The sequence below is a fragment of the Meleagris gallopavo genome, chromosome 14 (assembly GCF_905368555.1).
Source record: "Meleagris gallopavo chromosome 14, MGAL_WU_HG_1.1, whole genome shotgun sequence".
Classification (NCBI taxonomy): domain Eukaryota; kingdom Metazoa; phylum Chordata; class Aves; order Galliformes; family Phasianidae; genus Meleagris; species Meleagris gallopavo.
In genome coordinates this window covers 1,482,991-1,503,808 of record NC_139417.1, presented here as the reverse complement: position 1 = coordinate 1,503,808, position 20,818 = coordinate 1,482,991, and the positions used below count along the sequence as shown (strand labels likewise).

Here is a 20,818-nt window from a genome sequence, read left to right as displayed (position 1 = left end):
AACATAGTTAAATGTATAGCAGGCAAATAATATAGTAGGTATTTGGAATGTAACAGAGCTCAGGCAATTGGAAGTGGATTTATTTTTCGTGTCTGTGCAGAGAGAGATTTTCCCTGTCATAAGGATGTGTAAGGCCAAGTAACTCCTTGTCATTCTCACCACATGCTTACCTACTTCATATGAGAGATGTGTGAATGTTGGGTGAGATGACCTGATCTCCATGTTGGTATGAACAGCATCCTCACCGTTTCTTTATCTGCCTACATTCCCTTCAGGGCCCACTTTCTTGAAGGTGTCTTCACTGATGAAAAGCTCAGAAAGTACAACAGGCCAGAATTACCCACCCTCAACCCGCGGATCAAATGGCAGATAAACACTGAGAGTGGTGTAAGAGTTTCTTCTATAATGAGCATGTGCCAGCTTCAAATTAAACCTCTCAAGAACTGCTGTAACCACTGGAGAACCTGGCTGGGTCACTGGTGGATTCCAACATAGGAACCTTCTAAAAACTGCACCCAGATTCATTGTGTGCAGCCTTGAACAATGTATCAGGTTTGCATGTGCCTGGTGATTTCTGATGCTTCTGCTTCTCTCTCTGATAATTTTGCAGGTATTCACCATTCAGAATGCAAGTCTAGTTGTCAGTGACATCCCTGCCAGCAATGGCATCATTCACATACTCAGCAAGGTACGATGGTATATGTCACATTGGGAAGTACAGCTGTAGCAAGTTGGTGTTGGCAACATCTGAGATGGAGGCAAGGAATAATGTATATGTGGACAGTTAGAACAGTAATGACAAAAATACACTTGATTGTCACAAGGTCCTGACAGATGTTTCCTGTATACTGGTGTTTTAAGTATATATCTCTGGGACAAGTGGGAAGGGAGTTCCTCTTCTCTTGGCTTATAGAAGAAGAAGAGTTAAGACTTGCAGAATTGTGCCAAATAAGGCACAATTTCTACTTGCTTTTCTTGCAAGCAGGGCAGAAATTATTTCCCTCAGACTCTCTTGCACGAACTTGCTGATGAGCTTGTTTTTGTTTTTCTGCAGGTTTTGTTGCCACGTTTAGGAGACGTCCCACCCAGTCCTCCAGGGCTGCAGAAACAGCTCGATGCAGTTGCCTCATTCAGTACATTCAAGAAGCTGCTAGAGGTAAGCAGTTCTGTTGTGGTTGTCAGAACAGACGTCAGCAGGTTCCCAACTTACCCTTTGCAGGTGGGCCTAAACTTTGACCAACTGGTGAGTAAAGGAAGACCATCTGTTTCCTATCATCCCAAAGTGATCTTCTAGGGAAGATCTTTTCAGCAGTCAAAGGACTGTATACTTACAGTTAGATCCCTATATCATCTTATTACAATGGAAGTTGACCATCTACTGCAGACACTCATATGCTCATATGCAGGAGGTAAAGAAACCTTGAGGAGAAGGTAGGCTTGTTAATAATCAAGGAACTGTGCTCAGTTAGCCTGGGGAGCAAGCAGTTAGACACACATGTAAAGAAGCTGTATCCCCATTTTTCAAGCATTTCCTCTAGTGCTTTTGCCTTTGTAATCAATTTCACATGCAGTCTGGCTTCAGTAAGTACAGGTGTAATTGCTAATATCAATGTGTGGCCTTTTTTAGCAATACCAGCTCATTGGAAAAATTGAGTCCTCTGAAAAATACACAGTCTTTGTTCCTGGAAATAATTCCATCGAGGAGTACTGCCATGCTGCCAATGTCACACAGTTGGTAAGCTCACTGCTTCCTTGTAGTAGCCCAACATATACTGCGATGGGACATATGTACTATTAGATCATAAACTTGAGCTCAGAAAGATTTGAGTATGGATAGGAGGATCTGATGCTATAAGCTAGGAGAAATGTGGCAGAGAAAAATGAGAGGGAGGGTTTCCTGTGATGTTACAACGGGATGTGAAAAGTCTACTGGGACTCCACATGCAAATTTATGACTAAATTTGCATATGATAAATGGCAGAAGATATTCTGCATCCTGGCTGGCCATGGTATGTATCTGCCAATTTAATACCTTTTAAAAGGCTCCAAAAAACTTTTGTGGCTTCATCCACTGAAAGAGCCATCAAGGTGTGATCAGTAATTACTATGCTCTGTGGACTTAATTAGCTACTAGAGAATGCTTAGTAACTCTTCTTATGCCATACCTTTGACTGAACTGTAGTCTAGGAAGTCAAGAGTCCTATCATTTGGTTTTTTTATTTAATTTTATTTCATTTTGTGGATTTAGGACAATGAGACAGTGCAATTCCACATTGTCCTGGGAGAGAAACTCTTGCCAGCAGATTTGAGAAGTGGAGTCCATAAGAGCAGCATGTTAGGGCTCTCCTACTGGTTAATGTTTTATCAAAACAGCACCCAGGTAAGGAGGGAAGGCTCTTCTGCCTCATATCTGTTTTGCACCCATATCTGTTTTGGACACTCTTACATTTCCAGACTGGCTGTCAGTCATCAAGCAATCCATGCAAAAGAGTTGAAGGTTATCATCTCAGTCCTTTTCTTCTCCTTTGCAGAAGTTTGTCAATAATATTCCTTTGGATGGAAAATTCTTTGAGACAAGGAATGGCATTTTAATCGGGGTTTCACAGGTCCTCCAGATACAGAAGAATCGTTGCACTGCCAATACCACCACTATACAAAGGGTAATGATGATTTCCAGTTTGCTGGCTACAAGTTCCCCTACAAAATGCATAGGAGTCATGACCAAAGTCCAACCTCCATCTATTTTGTGGCTTTTGGCCATCTGAAGATTGTAGGGTCAGACTGAGGCAGGCCTGCATGCAGGAACCTCAGGCTTGCAGTGAGTCCTACCTCAGCTGAGAGGGTCAGGAGGGGGATAATGTATTATCTTTTCTGCTTTGTTTAGTGGTCTGTCTCATTGCCAGAGTGCAGAAATAAGACCTTGTGTGGAGCCTTTGACAGTAGCCAGTAGCAGGGGGACCAGCACTGTGATTTTTCTTCTTTCAGTGTTTTGAGTCACGGAGATGAAAGCATCTTTGTCCCGGCCAGCAGCCTGTACAGCACCATTTGTAGTCCAGGTGTTTTGGTGCTACACGGGCAGAGGGCACACATGTGACTTGTCCTGTTCTCTGTGCCCTAGTCAAGGTGCGGCAAATGTGAGAAGGGGATCAAGTGTCCTCCAGGATCAGTTCTCGTGGTGAGTTCATGTGCCATCTCACAGACTGTTTGCTGATAGTGCTTTGATGTCCTTTTATAACTCTACAGATGTCATCTCATTACCTGAAAAGTTCTGTCCTTGAGTCCTCCGTGGCTTGTTAATTAGCAAAGTTTGCAAGAGAAAGCAGAAACCAAGGGAATTTTATGCAGGAAAAACACAAATGTGAACTGTGAGACTTCTCACAGGGGTGGCACCGGGCCTTTGCTTGAATTTCAGGACTACTTCAAAGCAGCAGTGTGGAGAGTTTCCCCTGGTAGGGACAACAATCAGATTTCTTCTTTGATCTCTTCCTCTTTGGATGTTATCACCAAGGATAGGTGTGCCAATAGCAGTTTCCTAGCCCAGGCTGTGGATGTGTTCATGGAGATTGGCTGGTTGAACCTGCAGCTCATTTGTGAGTGAGTGACTAACACTGTCAGAGAGGAACACAATCACCATTTCATCTTTCTGCTGGCTGTGAAATGCCACATCTGATTACTTTTAGGCTTCATTACTCTATGCCAAAAATTTGCCAACCACTTTTTTTCGGTATTCATGTTGACATGCATACCACAGGTCTGTCAGGTAACGAGGCAGGCTGTGTAGGCAACCTCACGCACAGCCAGAGAGATGGCTCACTGCTCTCAGCCCACAATATCCAGATTTTAGGGCTGTTCTTGGAGGGTAAAAAGCTTAATTCCTCTGTTAAGCAGGAGCGCTGCTGTATGCATCAGAATGTATACAGTCTGTCTGAGTATTGCAATGTCTGCTGTATGTATCTATGTTAATTATATTGGCAGGAATTTCCAGGAAGCAAGAATCTCCCTATGTGTAATCTGCGCTCTGGGGACACTGGTTGCCATTTCACCTGTGCAAAAGTTTCTCTGGTAAGAAAAACATTTGGTTTTCAAATAAAAGCAGGTAGGGCATTAGAAACACAGCTGTGGAAACACAGCCTGTGCTGGACTGACATCCTGGCTGAACGTGTGCCATTGCACAGCTGAAGCAGGTTTGTCTGGGCATTGCTCTCCATCCTGGAGATAGAGGGCACCGGAGGAAAAAAATAACGGAAATGTCTGTGCAATGAGGGATTGCTGTCTGCTGCTCTTTCATTGTTACCTTGGGTTTTGCTGTAGAGGAAGAGAAGGAGTTGAATGTTTATAGTCAGATTTCCTAAGGAAATGAGGCACGACTGGTGGTATTTGACAGAAGTGCATGTGCCCTTCTGAATAACTGATGGCTAATTGGAGCCAAACCAAAGTGAGGAACAGGTTTCCCCGTTACTGTGCTCTCACCAGTTCTGTGAAAACATAGATGGGGAGAAAATTCCTGAAGAGGAAATGGTAAAAAGAAAGGTCTGTGTGAATTTGACCCCTCTTGGTTGTTGAAACATCTCCCTGGGAAGTTTGGTGGGAATGGAAAATTGGGAAGGGACAGAGGCAGTTGGAAATACCATGCCCACAGGCAGAGCTTCAGTCATCCCAGCCCCCTTGGGTACCTCTGCCTCTCCCCTGGATTATGTTTCTCTTTACGTCTATTTTCCAACTAGGTCCCATCGTGGTTGCCTCCCTCTGTGGGTGAATGCAGAGAGAAATGAGCCTCTCTCTGCTCAACAGAGTATCACACTGATGGGACACAGGGAATGCAGGCAGGAGATAAGCTGGATGGGCATAGGGCTGAATGTGTTTGTGTAACCACATGACCAGCATTGCTCAAGCAGCCATACACATCCTTTATATGAGGTCTGGGCAGCTGAGAGCCCCATTCTAGGGAGGTCATTCCGCCCTACCTGCATACAGCTGCTCTTCTCACATGTTGTCAGAATTACATCTGTGCTGCATCAGACAGCTCACCCCACCCCTGCTTTTGTTGATTACCAGAAGTCTGTCTGTTGCCCCGGATACTACGGACACATGTGTGAGATGTGCCCAGGAAAGCCAGGCCAGTGGTGCTCCGGGAATGGGGAATGCCTGGACGGCATCGAGGGCAGTGGAGAGTGCCAATGCCTGGAAGGTTTCCACGGCACTGCTTGTGAAATGTGTGAAGTGGGCCGGTATGGAGCTGACTGCAAATCAGGTGACAGCAATAGTTATTTTGCAACTCATGTTCTGCTCGCAAGGGGAGAAAAGCAGACTCGCAACCTCTGAAACAGGCCCGCAGCTGGTGGCCCAACAAGGAAGGGTTGTGGGAATGAGTGCTTGTGATCAGCCACTTGTGAGCCCATTTTCATCCTTGAAGGAGTAACCACTGCTCTGCTACTCATCCTATTGCTTCCCAAACTGTAGGGAGTAGAGATGGTCTGCTCCTGGTCACTGGGATCTGACAGTGAAGGAAAAAATGCCACTGCTCCTATAACATTTTCTATATGGCAGCTAGAGGCACTGGATTAGGAACAGAGCAGACATTGAAATGGCAGTGAGATTCTGCTTTTGAGACCTGGTTGGTTTGACAATGATGATCATCTGTTCTTACCCCACAGAATGTGCTTGTGACAATGGCATATGCAATGATGGACTGCAAGGGGACGGGAGCTGTGATTGTTTACCTGGGTGGAAGGGCCCAAGCTGCCAAGAAAGTATGTGAATGTGGTGGGTCTAACATCACTGTTTTGACAGAGAAATCAGAGTAATTCTCTTTAGCTGCTAGAGCAATTCTGTGTTAGCTGAACAAGGTGACCACAGTTGTGTGTGCTTGCATCCCCCAGAAGGTTTATTAGACTGTATACTAATTCATTCTTGCACATCTGTGGTGTGACTTCCTCAGCAGCATGAGCTTTAATGTTATTTGGTCTGGGTTGGCCATGACTCCTATTACTTGCCTAAGAAAGTGGCAGGGCTTGATTTGAAACTTCCAAAGTGCCCCAGTGTTTCTGCTGGATTGCTCACGGGCTCATTGATTTAGGTGAGTTGAGCCTATGGTCTACACAGTGTGTGGTAGTAGTATGACAAAGATGGTTGTTCTGGGATTTGGGATCATGATTATCACAGGGGTAGGGGGATTTTAAAAGTTTGCACCCAAAGCTTGAGAGTGTAGTGGCATCAAATGTTTGGGGAACATTTAGAAATGGGAACTGAGTGGAGCTGTCCTATTAATCCAAATGTAAAACACAAAATAAAAACCATGTTTTACTTTGAATGGAGCAAATCCAAAGGTCTCAGTGTGAATGGAATAACAAGATTTCAGTCCTTGCTTCATTCATAGCAGTTTTGAGGCCCCGTTTCCGATCAGGGCATGAGCATGGCAGGGAGAATGTTTGGAAGGAGCTTTGCTGTAGATGGCAGAAACATCCTCAGCAAGTGCTGTACTGGAAATGCCAAGTCACATTTGTGTTTTCTCTTGCAGGAATTGAGGTGGATTTATGCAATAGCACTTGCCATCAGATGGCTAAGTAAGTACAGCCACAGGGCTGGGTCATTCTGAGACCCATTCTGTGCTTGGTTATGCTTTACAGAAGACTGATTCTGTGTGTCAGGCATCACAGAGGGCTTGGAGACAGTTTCTGCTCTTTTATGGTGCATAAATGGCTGTTTCATTCTTCAATCTTTTTGATGCTAAGCTCCATCCACTTTCCCTTAAGATATTATTTGAATATAAAATCTTTTCAAACAGATTCCATGTGTGCGGATGAGAGAAAGCAGAGACTCCGAGCAGCTCCAAGCCTGCCTTTAGTCGTGCAGCAAAGCCACTGACAAGCCCTCTCTGTCTCTCTTGTCCCCACAAAAAAAATCTTGTGGGCTGATGGGTTTCAAAGGAGCTCTTGCTGCCTTCTCCATCCATTACCTGCTCTCCCATTTTGTGGCACTGGGACACAGCCACCTGCGTGGCACCACGTAGTGCTGCCCAGGAGCTTTGTTCCAGATCTTTGTGTGACTGTCCAAGGCCACAAGCTCATTTCTGGATGCAGCCAGACGGTTACAGGGTCCCATAATGACCACCCAACCAGCTATAACCCCAAACCTGCCGGAGCACTCCATGACCATAATGAGCACTGGGTAGCTGGGGCAGAGAGGAAGGGGCCAAGCTACAGACAGGAGGCTCTGTGTTCTATGAGCAGTGCAGCTGTTAGGCAGTCTTTGTTTTGTGCAAACCTCTGTCACACTGCTATGATGATGGGTCTCTTTTTCAAATGCTCTTCTTGGGTTCTTTTGAATTAGCAGGACTCATCCTCTGTTGAGGATGATTCCATTTGCTGGCAACCTGTGGCTTGCACAGGTACACTCTTGGTGGGTGAGGAACTGGCTGTGTGCCCAGCTGGCCAAGAAGGCCAACGGCATCTTGGCTTGCATCAGAAACGGTGTTGCCAGCAGGAACAGGGCAGTGATTGTTCCCCGGTACTCAGCTCTGGTGAGGCCGCACCTCGAGTGCTGTGTCCAATTTTGGGCCCTCACTGCAAGAAAGACATTGAGGCCCTGGAGTGGGTTCAAAGAAGGGCGACAAAGCTGTGAGGGGTCTGGAGCACAGGACTTATGAGGAGCAGCTGAAGGAGCTGGGATTGTTCATTCTGGAGAAGAGGAGGCTCAGGGGAGACCTCATTGCTCTCTATAACTACCTGTAAGGAGGTTGTGTGAGCTGGGGGTCGGCCTCTTCTCACTGACCAAGCAAATCAGAAGATGCACTCAGTGATTATTTTTCTCCGTCTTGTTTCAGCTGCCTGAATGCCTCTGCAGATTCCCCACCTATGTGCTTCTGCTCTGCTGGATACACAGGGAATGGGACACATTGCACAGGTATGTCAAACATGGCCGAGGATTAAGGTTTGCAATCTGTAGAGTCTGCACACATACAAAGGTTTTGCAAGAGAGAGACAAAAAGGCAGGTGTAGCAGGGCAGTTCTTACTTCTTATGGAGAGAAGAGTACGTGAATGGGTTGTACTTGTTCAGGTATAACAGCAACACTGGCAAAGCTAGAGTGGTTTTGGCTAATAATCCCTGTAATATGAGTGCTTTGATTCCCTAAAATGTCACACTCCTCATATTTGTTGGCCATGCTGAAATCAGGTAGAAGCAGTGTAGCATCTGTGCCAAAATGAAGTAGGATTCCAGGGAGCTGCTCTGGAGCTGCATATGTATCTGACTGTGTCAAATGCGAGACAAGAGTAGTAATATTGTAGCTCAGAGTAATATTGTGGCAGAGAAATCAAAACATTGGTAGATGTCATTTTCAACATTGCCCTTTTTTGAAAATGACTGAAAGGAAAAAGTGAAATCGCATGTACATTGTGCAGGAAAGGGTTTTTTGCTGGACTAATCATTGGTCATCTGGGGTTTGTTTGAGCTCAGCATGACTTCTGAACTGCCCTCTCAGATCCAGGTGAAGCCCCTGCCTTTAAAGTTTCATTGGGAAAGAAAGGAATTTTAATAAGATGATGTGATTTTTGTTAAGATGAACGATCATCCTGACCCTGTTTATCTTCCCTAGATGCTCTAAGTTGGTTCTGCTTCTCTTGTTTGCAATCACAGAAATAGATCCATGCACTATCGATCACGGCGGCTGCTCCATACATGCTGTGTGTACTAAAGTGTCCCCAGGAGAGAGAACCTGTGTCTGTAAGGAAGGCTATGCTGGCGATGGGACACTCTGCAGGGGTGAGTGTTCAGTTCATGTCTTGGTGATGGTGGCAAGATGTGGCTCATGCAAAAGGGAATTTCAGGCAAAAGGCATTAACGTTTCAGGTCAAAACACCAAATAACTTGATTGTTCTTTCTGTCTGTTCATGCAGACATTATTTCAGAGTCAGTAATTAGTGGCTGATCCTGATTCAACCATTTCTGCCTTTTGTTGGGGTGCATGCGCACATTTCCGTGCATGCACCTACAGGGATGTGCTCAGAATTTTCCCAGGTCCTGAGGAGTGATGTGGTCACTGCTGCCCTGACACAGTGCCACCCCAGAGATGTGCAGAGAGCCCTGGCTGCCCTCGGCACCTGTCTCACAGGCTGGCCAATATTCCGTGGTGCTCTGAGGTGAGGCTGGAGCTGCAGAGTCCAGCCCTCTTCTATCATTCCAAGCACACTCAGATGGACATGGCATTCTCAGGGGGCAAATTTATCACAACTTAGAGACCCATGTGTGGCAAGAGTCAAACTCACACTTCTTGCCTGTTCCTTTGCTTTTGCAAGTTGCTTTGCCATGAGGGTGTTTCCAAAGCTCGGAAGGTCCTCCCTGTTGCTTTACCAATACCTCTTTGGATCACCAGTTCCCAGCTGCCTTGGTCAGCCCTCAGCAATAACGTGGCCTTATTGTTTTGCTGCAGAAATTGATCTTTGTCTTGAAAGCAGCGGGGATTGCCACACCAACGCAGAGTGTGTTAAAACAGGCCCAGGGAAGGTGAGTAATAAGATGGATGTCAGGGCAGAGATGCTGTGGAACTTGTCACAGATATGTCATTCTCCAAAAGACTTCCCATGTCCTTCCCATGGCAATGCTAGCATTGTACTTATTGCCTTCCACGAAGAACAGTTGCCTGGGGAGGACATGAAGAGCCTCCTGTTTCCTCAAAAGCAGATGCTTTGTGCTGACCAGAGGTTGGAGGTAGTGTCAGGTTATGGTTGTTGACACAAATATGACTTTCTTCATGAAGGAATGGAGTGTGGGACAGATGTGACAGCACATGTTTTCCATCCATTCAGCCACTGTGTGTTTTCTTTGTTGGGTCCAAATTTCAGACAAAGCATCTGTTTTCTCTCCAGATTGCCTGTAACTGTCTTCCTGGTTACAGTGGGGACGGTGTGAGACAGTGCAACCCCATCAACTTGTGTGAACAGGTTTGTCTGCATTTTCCTATTACCAGGGTGAAGGTCACAGCCTTGAAGCATTTCTTTACCCAACAATTAGCAAAAAGCAAAGACAGGGTTAACCTGTTTGTTTGGAGCCAGCTGTCTTGCCTTCTTACACGCATAAGGAATCTCATGGTGTCTTTGATTTCTATTTCTTCTCATAATGACCTGCAAGTATCTCAGCCACGTGGCATTAGGATGGGGTGTCCCTCTTTCGGGACAAGCAGTGCAGGAAGAGTGACATAGAGGGGAAGGCATGTGGGCCTGTTTCTCTGCATCCATTTTGTGTGGAATGTGCTCAAAATTTGAAGTGTAAGCCTTTCACTTTTCTTGCTAGAACAATGGAGGCTGTAGTCCCTTTGGGCTCTGCAAATACACAGGCCCTGGCACTCGAAACTGCTCCTGCTCTTGGCACAGCATTGGAGATGGCTTCACCTGCCGTGGTAAAGTGTATCAGGTGAGAAACATGCACAGCATCTTTTGTGTACAAGCCTTCTGCCCCACAGCAAACCTCCCTCCAAGCACAAGCTGCAGGTCTGTAGTGTCGTATCACTGTGTGTGTGTGGTGTAGAAGGGAAGGTAGATTTGGGGTTCTGACTTGGGATCACAATCGCAATAAAGCAACTTTGCTCCAGAGGGAGCTGCAATGTGGACACTCTTGCTGTTCTGTTGGCAGCTGTGGCCGTGCCTCCAATCATGTCGTGTTTTCTAAATATGACAAGAAACTCTTTCCTGGGAAATCCACTTCTCCCAGTCTGTGGGGTCAAAGCAGTTGTCCCTGGTGCCAGCATGTGGGATCCAGGCTAGAGGGAGACATGGCCAAGACTCTCTCTAGCTCTGTTGCCAACTCAGTGGCTGTGCTTGGGTGAACTGGTGACCTTTCTGGTAGAAGCAAATGGAAAGCTATCAGAGATGAACAGCTGTCATGCCCACAACAGAGATGGGAGAAAAGAGTGTTTTGCGCTCAGTTTTGTGTTCCTGCTCTACTGTGTTGTGTAGAGGAGGTTGCCTTGCTAAGCCTCTGTCTGCCACTCAGTAAGCATCCCAGAACTGCTGGTGGCAGCATACTGTGATTAAAAGGGATGTTCTGTGAAGCACTTGAGGTACCCCACGAGCAACCCCTGCAGAAGCTGCCAACTTTCCATCCTCAGCAGTCCCTGCCCTCTTCATCTTGCAGCATCTCTGATGTGAATGGTCAGGCAGAGGTCATTGCCCGCTTTGTAGCCTCCATGTCTTCCATGCCCACAGTGCTGACAGGGGTGGGAGGGCAAGGCGACTCTGGTGTCAGGGGAACTGATGTCTTACCAGAGTGGAAGAGTGACTTGGAATGGAAGGGGCAGGTCATATTGCTGGCTGGTTGGAAGGAGCTATGCTAACACCATCTGTTTCTCTTTGTTTAAGGAACTCGCAAGGATAGAAGATGCATCTGTGTTCTTTAAGATGATACTGGTCAGTGACAAATAGCTTTGCCTTTGTCTGTAAATTTCATTTAGTATTTTCTGCAGAGGGTCTTGCTAACTGGAGCTATGTTTGCTGTCCCACAAATGCTTCCTTGCCACAGGCAGAAAAAAACAAGGAGCTCAGTGGGGCAGGGCCTTTCACTGTCTTCGTCCCACGGGCAGACTTCATAGGAAACTCTACAACTGTAAGTGTCCTCCCATCCCAGACACCCTCAGGTTTGGCAAGCTCCAATCATTGCAGTGTCTTGAAGCAATGGGGTTGCATTGAAGAGCATTAAATACATCCTCCATTCTCCATTGGTGTGAGGTTTGAAAGCCTCTCTGCTCCCAGTCTGGGCAGGGTTAGGCATGGGTCCTGCTGTAAGGAAATGCTTGCTGGAGGCCTTGTCTTGCAGTCCTCAGAGACGCTGCCAAATAGTGATGTGCGATGACTTTTATTGCCTGGCTATGAGGGTCTGCTAATAGCAAGGCTTTGGAGTATCTGTTATGAAGACAGATTATTATTTTTTCCTTCCCCATGCCCCATACCCTGCTGTCCCACTTCCATTGGCCTCTTCCCCCCAGTCCCAAGAAGAGGAGACCTAAGGGAAGAGAGATCCTTATCTACAACCCCATGAACAGGACAGTTCTTGACCAGCAGCTTTTTGGTGTTGGTGTGACGGAAGATCCCAACACCACCACCCTAAGTCCTGTTGGGCAGTTTCACACCGCAAGTCCCAGCTCCCAGTAAAGGAACAAATCCCAAGAACTGTGTATCACGGGCATTACTTGCTCGTGGACAGTGTACTTGTATGTTTTCCAGTAAGGCAATCTTTGCAATGTTGATTGAAATTTTCCCACATTCCTGAATGGATGTGTGCATTCACTGTGTTTTGGGGGAGCCAGCTTTCCAGCAGGAATGAGTCAGTGGGGCAGGCCAAGCAGAAAGGCTTGGGATAATCCAGGTCTCCCTCATTAAGTCCTAGCCTTCCTGGAGAGGCAAAGTGCCCCCAGCGTTCCTGTTTTCTCTCTGTAGTTTGAGGAGTGGAAGAGCAGAGGTCTCCTCCAGGAGCTGCTTCGCTACCACATGGTGGGATGCCAGAAATTGCTGTTGAGTGACCTGGAAACTCAGGAGTCCCTTACATCTTTATCTGGCCACACGATAAAGATCACTGAGAAAGAGGTAGTTCTCTGTCACCATTCCCTTCCCTGTCCTGGTTGACAGGTTGTCACTTTTGCTGTCTTTTGAAGACCTGCTGATTGTAACAAGTAATGCCCACGGATGGCTCAGAGGGCAGTGCCCCACGGGAGCACCTCATTGCATCCCTTCTCTCTCAGAATAGCATCTATCTCAATGATGAAGCCGAAGTGGTCATGAGTGACATCGTTGGTGTGAACGGGGTCATCCACTTCATCAACAAGGTCCTCATTCCAAGTGACTTGGTGAGCCGTAACGTTTCCTCACACATCTCACAGGTAAGTCCAAAGCCCAAAGAAATGCTGTGGTGAAGACAGAGCTGGGATCTTCCTCCCAGCAGCTCTGACACTGCTGCCCCAATAAGCCCTCTCCCTGCCCCATGGATGCTGCTTCCTCCTGCTCCAAGCTGTGCAGGTGATGTCTGAGCACACAGGTCTGCCTTGTGAAGGTGACAGCATTTGTGGCACAGTGGTATTTGGGACAGAATACGATCAGAAAACAGTACAGAGTGTGGGGAGGAAGCTCATATTTGGTACAAACCATCACAGTTATATTCCAGTGCAAAGACTGCATGCCAGTGTCTCTCTGGCACTGCTAAAACAAGTATTAGCAGTGCAAAGCCACTGGATTTTACAGTAAATAACACATCATCTGTATAGCACAGAGAAAGTCATCCCAGCTCCCACCATAGCAGTCTGACCTGCATGAATCAGAAAAGTGATGGCTGCTGCATTCCAGCACTTACAGGGCCAAATCCATGGCACAGCCACAAGGAGATGAATGCATTGTGTTTACCTACTGTGATTGTTAAGTGCCTGGGGGACAAACTGGCACAGTAGCTCCACTCCCAGTGGAATTTGGTGACAATTTTCCTTCTCTCTGCAGCTGAACATCACAGAAGCAGCAGAGACCTTTGGGTACACCATTTATAGCAAGTTGCTGAAGGTGAGCCTTGCCTCCTGGGGAGCTGCTGTGAACATGTGAGCATTCCGCTTTGGCCTGTGAATTTTTCTTGATATCCCTTCTTGTCTTGGACAGGATGCGGAGCTGCTGCCGCTGATCAGTAACCCCCTGCACAGACCTTTCACCATGCTGTGGCCTACAGATGCTGCCTTTAATGCCCTCCCAGAGAAAAGGCAGCAGTGGCTGTACCACAGGGAGCACCGGGACAAGCTGGCCTCCTACCTCAAGGCACACATGATCAGAGGCACCAAGGTAAACGTAACAGCAAGTAGGCTGAATGCCTCCCAGGTCACACATCCGTCTATAGCTGCACCAGAGCAACCTTGCCCAATATTTCGCCATGTAGAACATGCAGCATATCAGCTGCATGCCAGCTGTGTTGGGAAGACCAGGCCGTGTTTGAGTGCATGCAGCACTCCATCACAAACTTCTGGTGCAGCGTGGCTGAGCTGAACCTTTCCTGCAAAAGCTGCAAGGAGGCCGCATCTTTCCCAGCAGCCAGTTCATGGCTCTCACGAGCTCTTCTCTATGGGGACGATGCATCAAGCTGAGTCCTGCCAGGCCTGCCTGCACACGCTAGTCCCTTACTGCTCAGGACAGGACTAGCCTTACGCCATTACTCCCATACTAACAGGGCGTGCTGCCACGTCGCACCTCTTCAGCGTGGCTTCTGGCCCTGTCTCTCACCAGGCAGCACTCCTTTTTTGAAATGCAAACTGTCAGTTCTGCCTGTCTTTCCTGGCATTCAAGGCCAGGCTGGATGGGGCTGTGAGCAACCTGGGCTAGAGGGAGGTGTCCCTGCCTATAGCAGGGGGCGGGAGCTACATGTTCTTAAAGGTCCCTTCCAACCCAAACCATTCTATGATTCCGTGATTCTGTGTTGATCATTTTTCCTTCTTAGATTGTTGCTGGTAACATGCCCCAGGTCAATTCCATACGGACCATGCATGGCTCCACTGTCTCGTTCAGCTGCAGCAGAACCCACGTGGTATGTGAAGATGGTGCTTGGTCCCATTTTGCCATGGGCAGCAGATGCTCATACACCAACAGGAGGGGAAGATGGAATGGGGCTGCTCACAGACTGGGATTCCCTGTTGCCATGGCTGCAGCTGGGCTCAGGCTCAGAGACCAGCCAGCAGGAGGGGGCAGAGGCACGTGGTCCCTGCAGATACACGCAGAGATGGCCCCGTTGCTGCACCAACCTGCTGCTGCCATGACCTGGACAGACCATTTCTCAATAGAGGTGGCTGTGAAGAACAGTGTTTGGGTGGATAAGGATATGAGCGTGGAGGTTGTGAAGAGTTCTTGGGGTGATTGAGAAGTGGCAGCCAGAATGAACGATGTCCAGGTGGTGCAGCCAGGGTGCAGGATGTGCCAGCATCATGAGGTGTTTTCTTCCTTTGGCAGGGAGATCTTCTGGTGGGAAATGGTGATGCTGTGATCATCCAGAGGCACATGGAATTTGATGGGGGCATTGCTTATGGCATCGACAGGCTGTTAGAGCCGCCAGATCTGGGATCTCGCTGCGATGAGTTCATCTCTGTGGAGCTGCAGGTGAGCAGTTGGGGTGATGCTGATGAGGATCCACGCTGTCTGCTGAACCAGCAGGAGGGGTGCTGGGAGCCTGCTGCTCCTCCCCACAGAGCTGCCTGCAGCCGAGGAGCAGAACCCACACTGAGTGGCTGTGGGGTTTCTTTCTCCCTCCACAGGGATCGATGGAGAGCTGCGGACCCTGTGGCTTCGAGCCGCCCTGCCCTGCTGGCTCAGTGCAACGGGTAAAGCTTTCACCTTTGGAATTGAGGCAGCCTGCTGAGGGTTGCTGACACCCCCCACATGTTTTAGCAGCATAATGAAGGCACACACGGGTGTGCTGGGCTCAGCCATGCCATTTGGTGGAGCAGGGTGGGACAAGCAGCATGGGCTGGGGGAGCGCAGCCTGGCCAGTCCCTGTGTGGGTGGCAGTGGGTAACGGACCCAGCTCCATCCCTGGAGCAGCACAGGGAGCCTTGTGGAGGCCTCAGGGCCAAAAAGCTCTGCCTGGCTGCCGGGGAGCAGGGGGTTAACAATGTCCCAGCGGGAGCATCTCCCGCACTGCTGTTCTGTCACCCCACGGTTCCTTTGCCTCCCACCCCACACTAGGGAGCCTCTATCACTGGTTGTGGGAGCGAACAAGGGGCATGGGAGGGTCGAGGTGAGGTGGAAGGGGCATGGTGTCCAGCAATCAATGTGGCAAACTCTGTGTTGTGCCTGTTTCCTCGCAGGGGGGAACCTGGGGCTGCCACTATTTCGAAAACCAACTGTTCAGGAACACTTTTCTGTTTCGCCATAACCACCCATTGCGGCCATCCTGGTCTTTCTCCCCGTGGGAACCCTTCAGAAGACACTTCTCTTCCAGGGGGCCTCTGAAACGAGGCTGCAGAAGGAAGTGCATTTCCACCCAGTGGGCTCCCCAGTGCTGCGCAAACCACTACGGCCGCGACTGCCAGGGTAAGGCAGCGTGCATGGATCCCTAGTGCCTGGGAGGCAGGGTGGGGAGTGCCCAGGCAGAGAGCCTCATCCAGGGATGGGGAAATGTGGTGAGATTGGAACAGGGAATTCCCTTTTCTTGGAGAAAGCTCTGGTGAGCCACAGACTGCTGAGGGCCATGGGCAGTCGCATCACTTGTCCATCTGCACCCAGCCCACGGCCACAGCTGGCTATAGGCTCTGTGCTTCCTGCACAGCAGCTCCTGGCTGCTCAGCGTGGCCAGGCAGCAGGGCCCAGCCTGGACACACAGCAACCTTCTTCTTCAAGTCCCATCCCAAGGATGTGGGCTGTCCCAGGGCACTAAGAGTGCCATACATGGCAGTGTGTGCGTCACCTCTGTGTGAGTGGTGCTGCCCCAGAGCACATCAACCCCACATCACCACAGCCTTATGGAGGTCTTCATCTGCAGCGTGCCCAGGGGGGCTCGAGGCGCCGTGTGGGAACCGTGGGACCTGTGATGACAAAATCAGTGGCTCGGGGCGATGCAACTGCAGCCAGGCCTTCATCGGGACCAGCTGTGAGCTGTGCGCACCGGGCAGATATGGGCCCCAGTGCCAAGGTATGGGGAGCTCAGGGAGGCTGCACAGTGCCTTTGTGCAGAGGTGGCTGCAGGATGGAGGGGGATAGGTGCTGGGTGAGCACAAGAATCAATGCAGAACGCCTGCACCATGCAGGGGACGTGCAGGGCTTGCTGCAGTCCAAATGGTGCTCTGGCTTTGGTTTCTAGAAGGCCATGGGCTCAATTGTTCCTCCTGAGAGCCTGGTAGGACAGAGCTCCTGGGGTGCACCTGGCACAGGGAGGGAAGGAGCCCTGAGTGGAAGAGCTTGCGTGTTCCCTGGAACAGAGCAGGGCAGAAGGTGCTGAGCAGTGAGGCCTTTGGGTGGTCCCCTCCTGCGTGGGAACGTGTGGAGCAGACAGTTGGGTCTGGAGGCACAGGGATGCGTGTGGTGTGCACTGCCACACTACTCTCTGTAGCTCTTCCTGCCACCACGGCAGAGCAGTGACAGTGGTGTTCCTGCCCCTCAGAGTGTAATTGCACTGAGCACGGTGTGTGCAACGGAGGGCTGCACGGCGATGGCTTTTGCTTCTGCGTCGAGGGCTGGACCGGAGAGCGCTGTGACATCCCCCTGGGTGAGGGCTGCCAACCTCTGACCTTCCCCATGCGGTTCACAGCTGAGCCCAGTGGCCTCATCCCCCTGACCGACCTCCAGAGGGGCTCTGGGGCTGGCAGCTGTCCTGCACTGCAGCCCTTGGAGCACACCTGTGGCTCCCTGACCCTCACTCCGGTTTCAGCTGTGAAACCCACCTGCTCGCCGCCATGCCACCCCCAGGCCTCCTGCCGCGCTGGCAACCTCTGCGAATGTGACATGCACTACGAAGGGGATGGCAGAGCATGCACAGGTGGGGCCGTGGGGTTGGAGCAGCTCCATGGGGGTAGGCCATGCCGGGGGTGGTGCAAAGGGCAGGAGAACGGTGCTCCGGTGCTGCTAATGCTATTTTCCATGCAGCCATTGACATGTGCAGCCAGGACAACGGTGGCTGTGCCACGCATGCTACCTGCACGCAGCTTGGTGTCAACGTCTCCTGCACCTGTGCTGCTGGGTACTGGGGAGATGGCTACGTCTGTGAGCCCATTGACCGCTGCGCAGACGGCAGGAACGGGGACTGCAGCGAGCACGCACACTGCATCAGCACTGGGCCGGTGAGCACAGCCCACAGCCACGGCAGCATCCCTGCTGTGCGGACCCCACACTCCTGTACTCAGGCCTGCACGGTACACGGGGCTGAGCTCTCACTGGTGTCATGCTGGGGCCGTTTCTCCCCCACCTCTGCCCAACAGGCACAGGGTTTGCCACAGCCATGGCATTTCAGGGCTGTTGGGTGTTGGATGGTCCTTCAGAGACTGTGAAGGCCATCGGCTCAGGAACAAAGCTGCTCACTGTGGGGAAGGTGGGGCCAGACCTGCAATGCAGTGCTGGAATGTGCCACATCTCTGCAGTTCAGCTGGAAGCGATCTGTGCAACACTTTGGGGGAGTTCCCGTGCAGCTGGGATGCAGGCTTGGAACATGGGCTGCCAGCCCCTGAAGGCCACACATTCCGCTGTGGTTCTGCACAGCTGTGGCAATGCTCCAGGCTCATAGGAGCACAGCTCATCAGCTGCTGCTTGCACCATGGCCAACACCGTCCCTCCTCTGTGCTGCAGAACAAGCGACGCTGCGAGTGCAAGAGGGGCTACATTGGTGATGGGATCCAGTGCCTGGAGGAGGCCGTGCCCCCAACAGACCGGTGCCTGGTCAGCAACGGGCAGTGCCACCGGGAGGCCATCTGCACTGACCTGCACTTCCACGGTGAGCGCCACGGGGGCCACAGATGGAGCAGGCCTGGATGGCGTGGGGTTGGTGCTGTGCTGACGTTCCGTGGCTCCATTTTGCAGATAAGACCATGGGTGTATTCCATCTGCAATCACCCCGAAAGAAGTACGACTTCACCTACGTGCAGGCGCAGGAGGCGTGTGCTGCAGAGGGGGCAGTCCTGGCCACGTTCCAGCAGCTGGCAGCTGCGCAGCAGGTGGGGAGCAACAGGGGCAGTGGGCCATGCTCTGTGCCCCTTGCAGGAAGCTGCCCGTGCTGCCAGATTCTTCCTCAGCCCCCCAGCGGCCTTTGTCACCTTCCCTTTGTGAGATCCACACCGCAGTGGGTCTGGAGCAATTGGGGAGCATGTCACAGCCACGAAATTGGGCCTCACTTGTGACAGTGGGATGGGGCGCACCTCAGCCCTTCAGATGGGAGGAGGGCACAGCAAGGGTCACACAGCCATCGCAGACATCCTGACCCTGATGCTCCGCTTCCCCACAGATGGGGTTCCACCTGTGCCTGGTGGGCTGGATGGACAACGGCACCGCCGGTTACCCCACGGCATTTCCCACCCCGAGCTGCGGCTCCAACCATGTAGGCATCGTGGACTACGGCCCTCGGAGCAACCTCAGCGAGACCTGGGACGCCTTCTGCTACTGCGAGAAGGGTGAGCGGTGCGGGCACGGGGCTGCCCCCGGGGAGGGGGCGAGAGGGACGCCCAGGGGGGCGTGGGGGGCGGTGGGCGGCCGGGGCGCATCGCGGCGTTCCCTTGCAGACGTGTCGTGCGTGTGCCCCGACGGCTTCGTGGGGGACGGCACGTGGTGCCGCGGCCGCCTGCCCGACGTGCTGGCCGAGGAAGCGCGTTTCTCCACCTTCTACTCCGTAAGCGACTCGCCGGGAGCGGGACCGTGGCGGGGCCGGCCCGGGCCGCCCGCAGTGCTGATGGGATCCTTTCCAGCTGCTGCTCGCTTTTGCCAACGGCTCGGCAGAAGGGCTGGAGTTTTACACCTATTTGTCCGACGACTCCACTCCCAAAACGCTTTTTGTCCCCGTGAATTCTGGCTTCGCAGAGAATGAGGTACGCGGCCGCGGGGCGAGCGCGATACCGGGGGGCAGCGGGGCTCGGTACGGCCCCGGCTCCAACCAGCTCGGCCCGCTCCCCGCAGACGCTGTCGGGGAAGGAGCTGCAGCTGCACGCTTCGGCTCTGCTGCTCTTCAGCTTCGACCTCACCGTGGGAACCGCCGTCCCGTCCCGGGCGGGGCGCGACCTCCGCGTGTTCACCCTCATGCCGGGCAACGGCACCGCGCGCTCCGTAGGTCCGACCTCGACGAGGTCGCTTCGCCCCTTCCCCCCCGCGCTGCGGGTCCGAGCCGCGGAGCGACCGCTGCCGCTCTGTTCGCCGCCGCAGGAAACCACGGCGATCAACGACTCCGCCGTCGTGGAGTGGGACATCGCGGCCGCCAACGGCGTCATCCACGCCCTCGCCGAGCCGCTGCGGCTGCCCCCGCCCGCGGTGCAGCTCGAGCAGGCGAGTGGGGGAGGCACGGAGCGCTCGGCCCCTGCCCCCCCCCCCGCCCGCCGTGACGCCCCGCTTCCCCGCAGGTGGGCGGAGGGACGCGCGCTGCCGGCGCTGCCGCGGGGGCTCTGGCGGCGCTGTGCGTGGCGCTGGCGGGGGCGGCCGCCGCGGGCACCGCGTACTGCGTGAAACGGCGCCGGCGGGACGGGCAGTTCGGGTACCTCCAGGTGCGGTGGCCGCGGGGAGGCGGGGGGGAGCGGAGCCCTGGACCGGTCCCGAAAATGCGGGGCGGGAGGCGGGGCCGGCGCTCAGCACAGCCCCGCGCCTCCAGGCCGACCTGCGCGAGGAGGAGGACGACGAGGAGGAGGAGCGCTCGCGAGCGAAGGCGGAGTCGCGCGCCGCCAGGCCCCGCCCCCAGCGCCCATTGGTGGCCATCCCCAACCCGCTGTACGGCGGCCACGCCCCCGACTACGAACCGCTGCACGTGAGCACCGCCTCCACCCCCCTCCCACCGCCGCCGCCCCCCCGCCCCGCGCTGACGCCGCTCTCCCGGCAGGACGCGCTGCTGCTGCAGGATCCCGCGGACACCGGCGACCAGCAGTGACGGACCCGGCTGCGGCGCGGCTCCGCGGGCGCAGACAAATAAAAAGCTCCGCCCCGCACTCTCGGCTCCGCGGCTCCGGTTCTCACGGCACCTCCCGGCACGCGGCCCCGCCCCGCTCCCAGCGCCGGGTCTCGCCGCCCGCGGTTCGCACGGCCGCCTCGATGCCCCCCAGCCGTCCTGGGGCCCGACTCCGGGAGCAGCTTCCTTGTTCTGGCTGCCCGCGGTTTGGATGTGCGTACGCTCCGTTGGGTGAAACGCTGGCTG

The 20,818-nt window shown here is 52.4% G+C and overlaps 1 protein-coding gene across 3 annotated transcripts in view; it reads left to right on the top strand.

Annotated features, from left to right (window-relative positions):
- Positions 1-20,612, top strand: part of STAB1 (stabilin 1) — a 52,241-nt gene extending 31,629 nt beyond the window's left edge. For 2 of the 3 annotated variants that reach the window (XM_085235859.1, XM_085235860.1), the window contains exons 31-70: positions 276-387; positions 611-688; positions 1,055-1,156; positions 1,628-1,735; positions 2,249-2,380; positions 2,532-2,660; positions 3,119-3,175; positions 3,976-4,062; positions 5,056-5,251; positions 5,655-5,750; positions 6,518-6,563; positions 7,823-7,902; positions 8,636-8,761; positions 9,429-9,502; positions 9,865-9,939; positions 10,289-10,408; positions 11,353-11,400; positions 11,513-11,596; positions 12,427-12,573; positions 12,729-12,866; positions 13,474-13,533; positions 13,627-13,803; positions 14,453-14,539; positions 14,959-15,105; positions 15,261-15,326; positions 15,813-16,038; positions 16,487-16,636; positions 17,105-17,209; positions 17,372-17,479; positions 17,587-17,780; positions 18,283-18,427; positions 18,514-18,647; positions 18,935-19,100; positions 19,209-19,315; positions 19,392-19,511; positions 19,600-19,746; positions 19,843-19,962; positions 20,037-20,177; positions 20,282-20,434; positions 20,507-20,612. In XM_085235859.1, the coding sequence (XP_085091985.1) occupies positions 276-387; positions 611-688; positions 1,055-1,156; positions 1,628-1,735; positions 2,249-2,380; positions 2,532-2,660; positions 3,119-3,175; positions 3,976-4,062; positions 5,056-5,251; positions 5,655-5,750; positions 6,518-6,563; positions 7,823-7,902; positions 8,636-8,761; positions 9,429-9,502; positions 9,865-9,939; positions 10,289-10,408; positions 11,353-11,400; positions 11,513-11,596; positions 12,427-12,573; positions 12,729-12,866; positions 13,474-13,533; positions 13,627-13,803; positions 14,453-14,539; positions 14,959-15,105; positions 15,261-15,326; positions 15,813-16,038; positions 16,487-16,636; positions 17,105-17,209; positions 17,372-17,479; positions 17,587-17,780; positions 18,283-18,427; positions 18,514-18,647; positions 18,935-19,100; positions 19,209-19,315; positions 19,392-19,511; positions 19,600-19,746; positions 19,843-19,962; positions 20,037-20,177; positions 20,282-20,434; positions 20,507-20,554 (4,636 nt within the window). In that variant the 3' untranslated portion in view covers positions 20,555-20,612. The remainder of the gene's footprint in view (positions 1-275; positions 388-610; positions 689-1,054; positions 1,157-1,627; positions 1,736-2,248; positions 2,381-2,531; positions 2,661-3,118; positions 3,176-3,975; positions 4,063-5,055; positions 5,252-5,654; positions 5,751-6,517; positions 6,564-7,822; positions 7,903-8,635; positions 8,762-9,428; positions 9,503-9,864; positions 9,940-10,288; positions 10,409-11,352; positions 11,401-11,512; positions 11,597-12,426; positions 12,574-12,728; positions 12,867-13,473; positions 13,534-13,626; positions 13,804-14,452; positions 14,540-14,958; positions 15,106-15,260; positions 15,327-15,812; positions 16,039-16,486; positions 16,637-17,104; positions 17,210-17,371; positions 17,480-17,586; positions 17,781-18,282; positions 18,428-18,513; positions 18,648-18,934; positions 19,101-19,208; positions 19,316-19,391; positions 19,512-19,599; positions 19,747-19,842; positions 19,963-20,036; positions 20,178-20,281; positions 20,435-20,506) is intronic. The other variant, XM_085235861.1, reaches the window with a different exon arrangement.
- Positions 20,613-20,818: the final 206 nt, after the last annotated feature.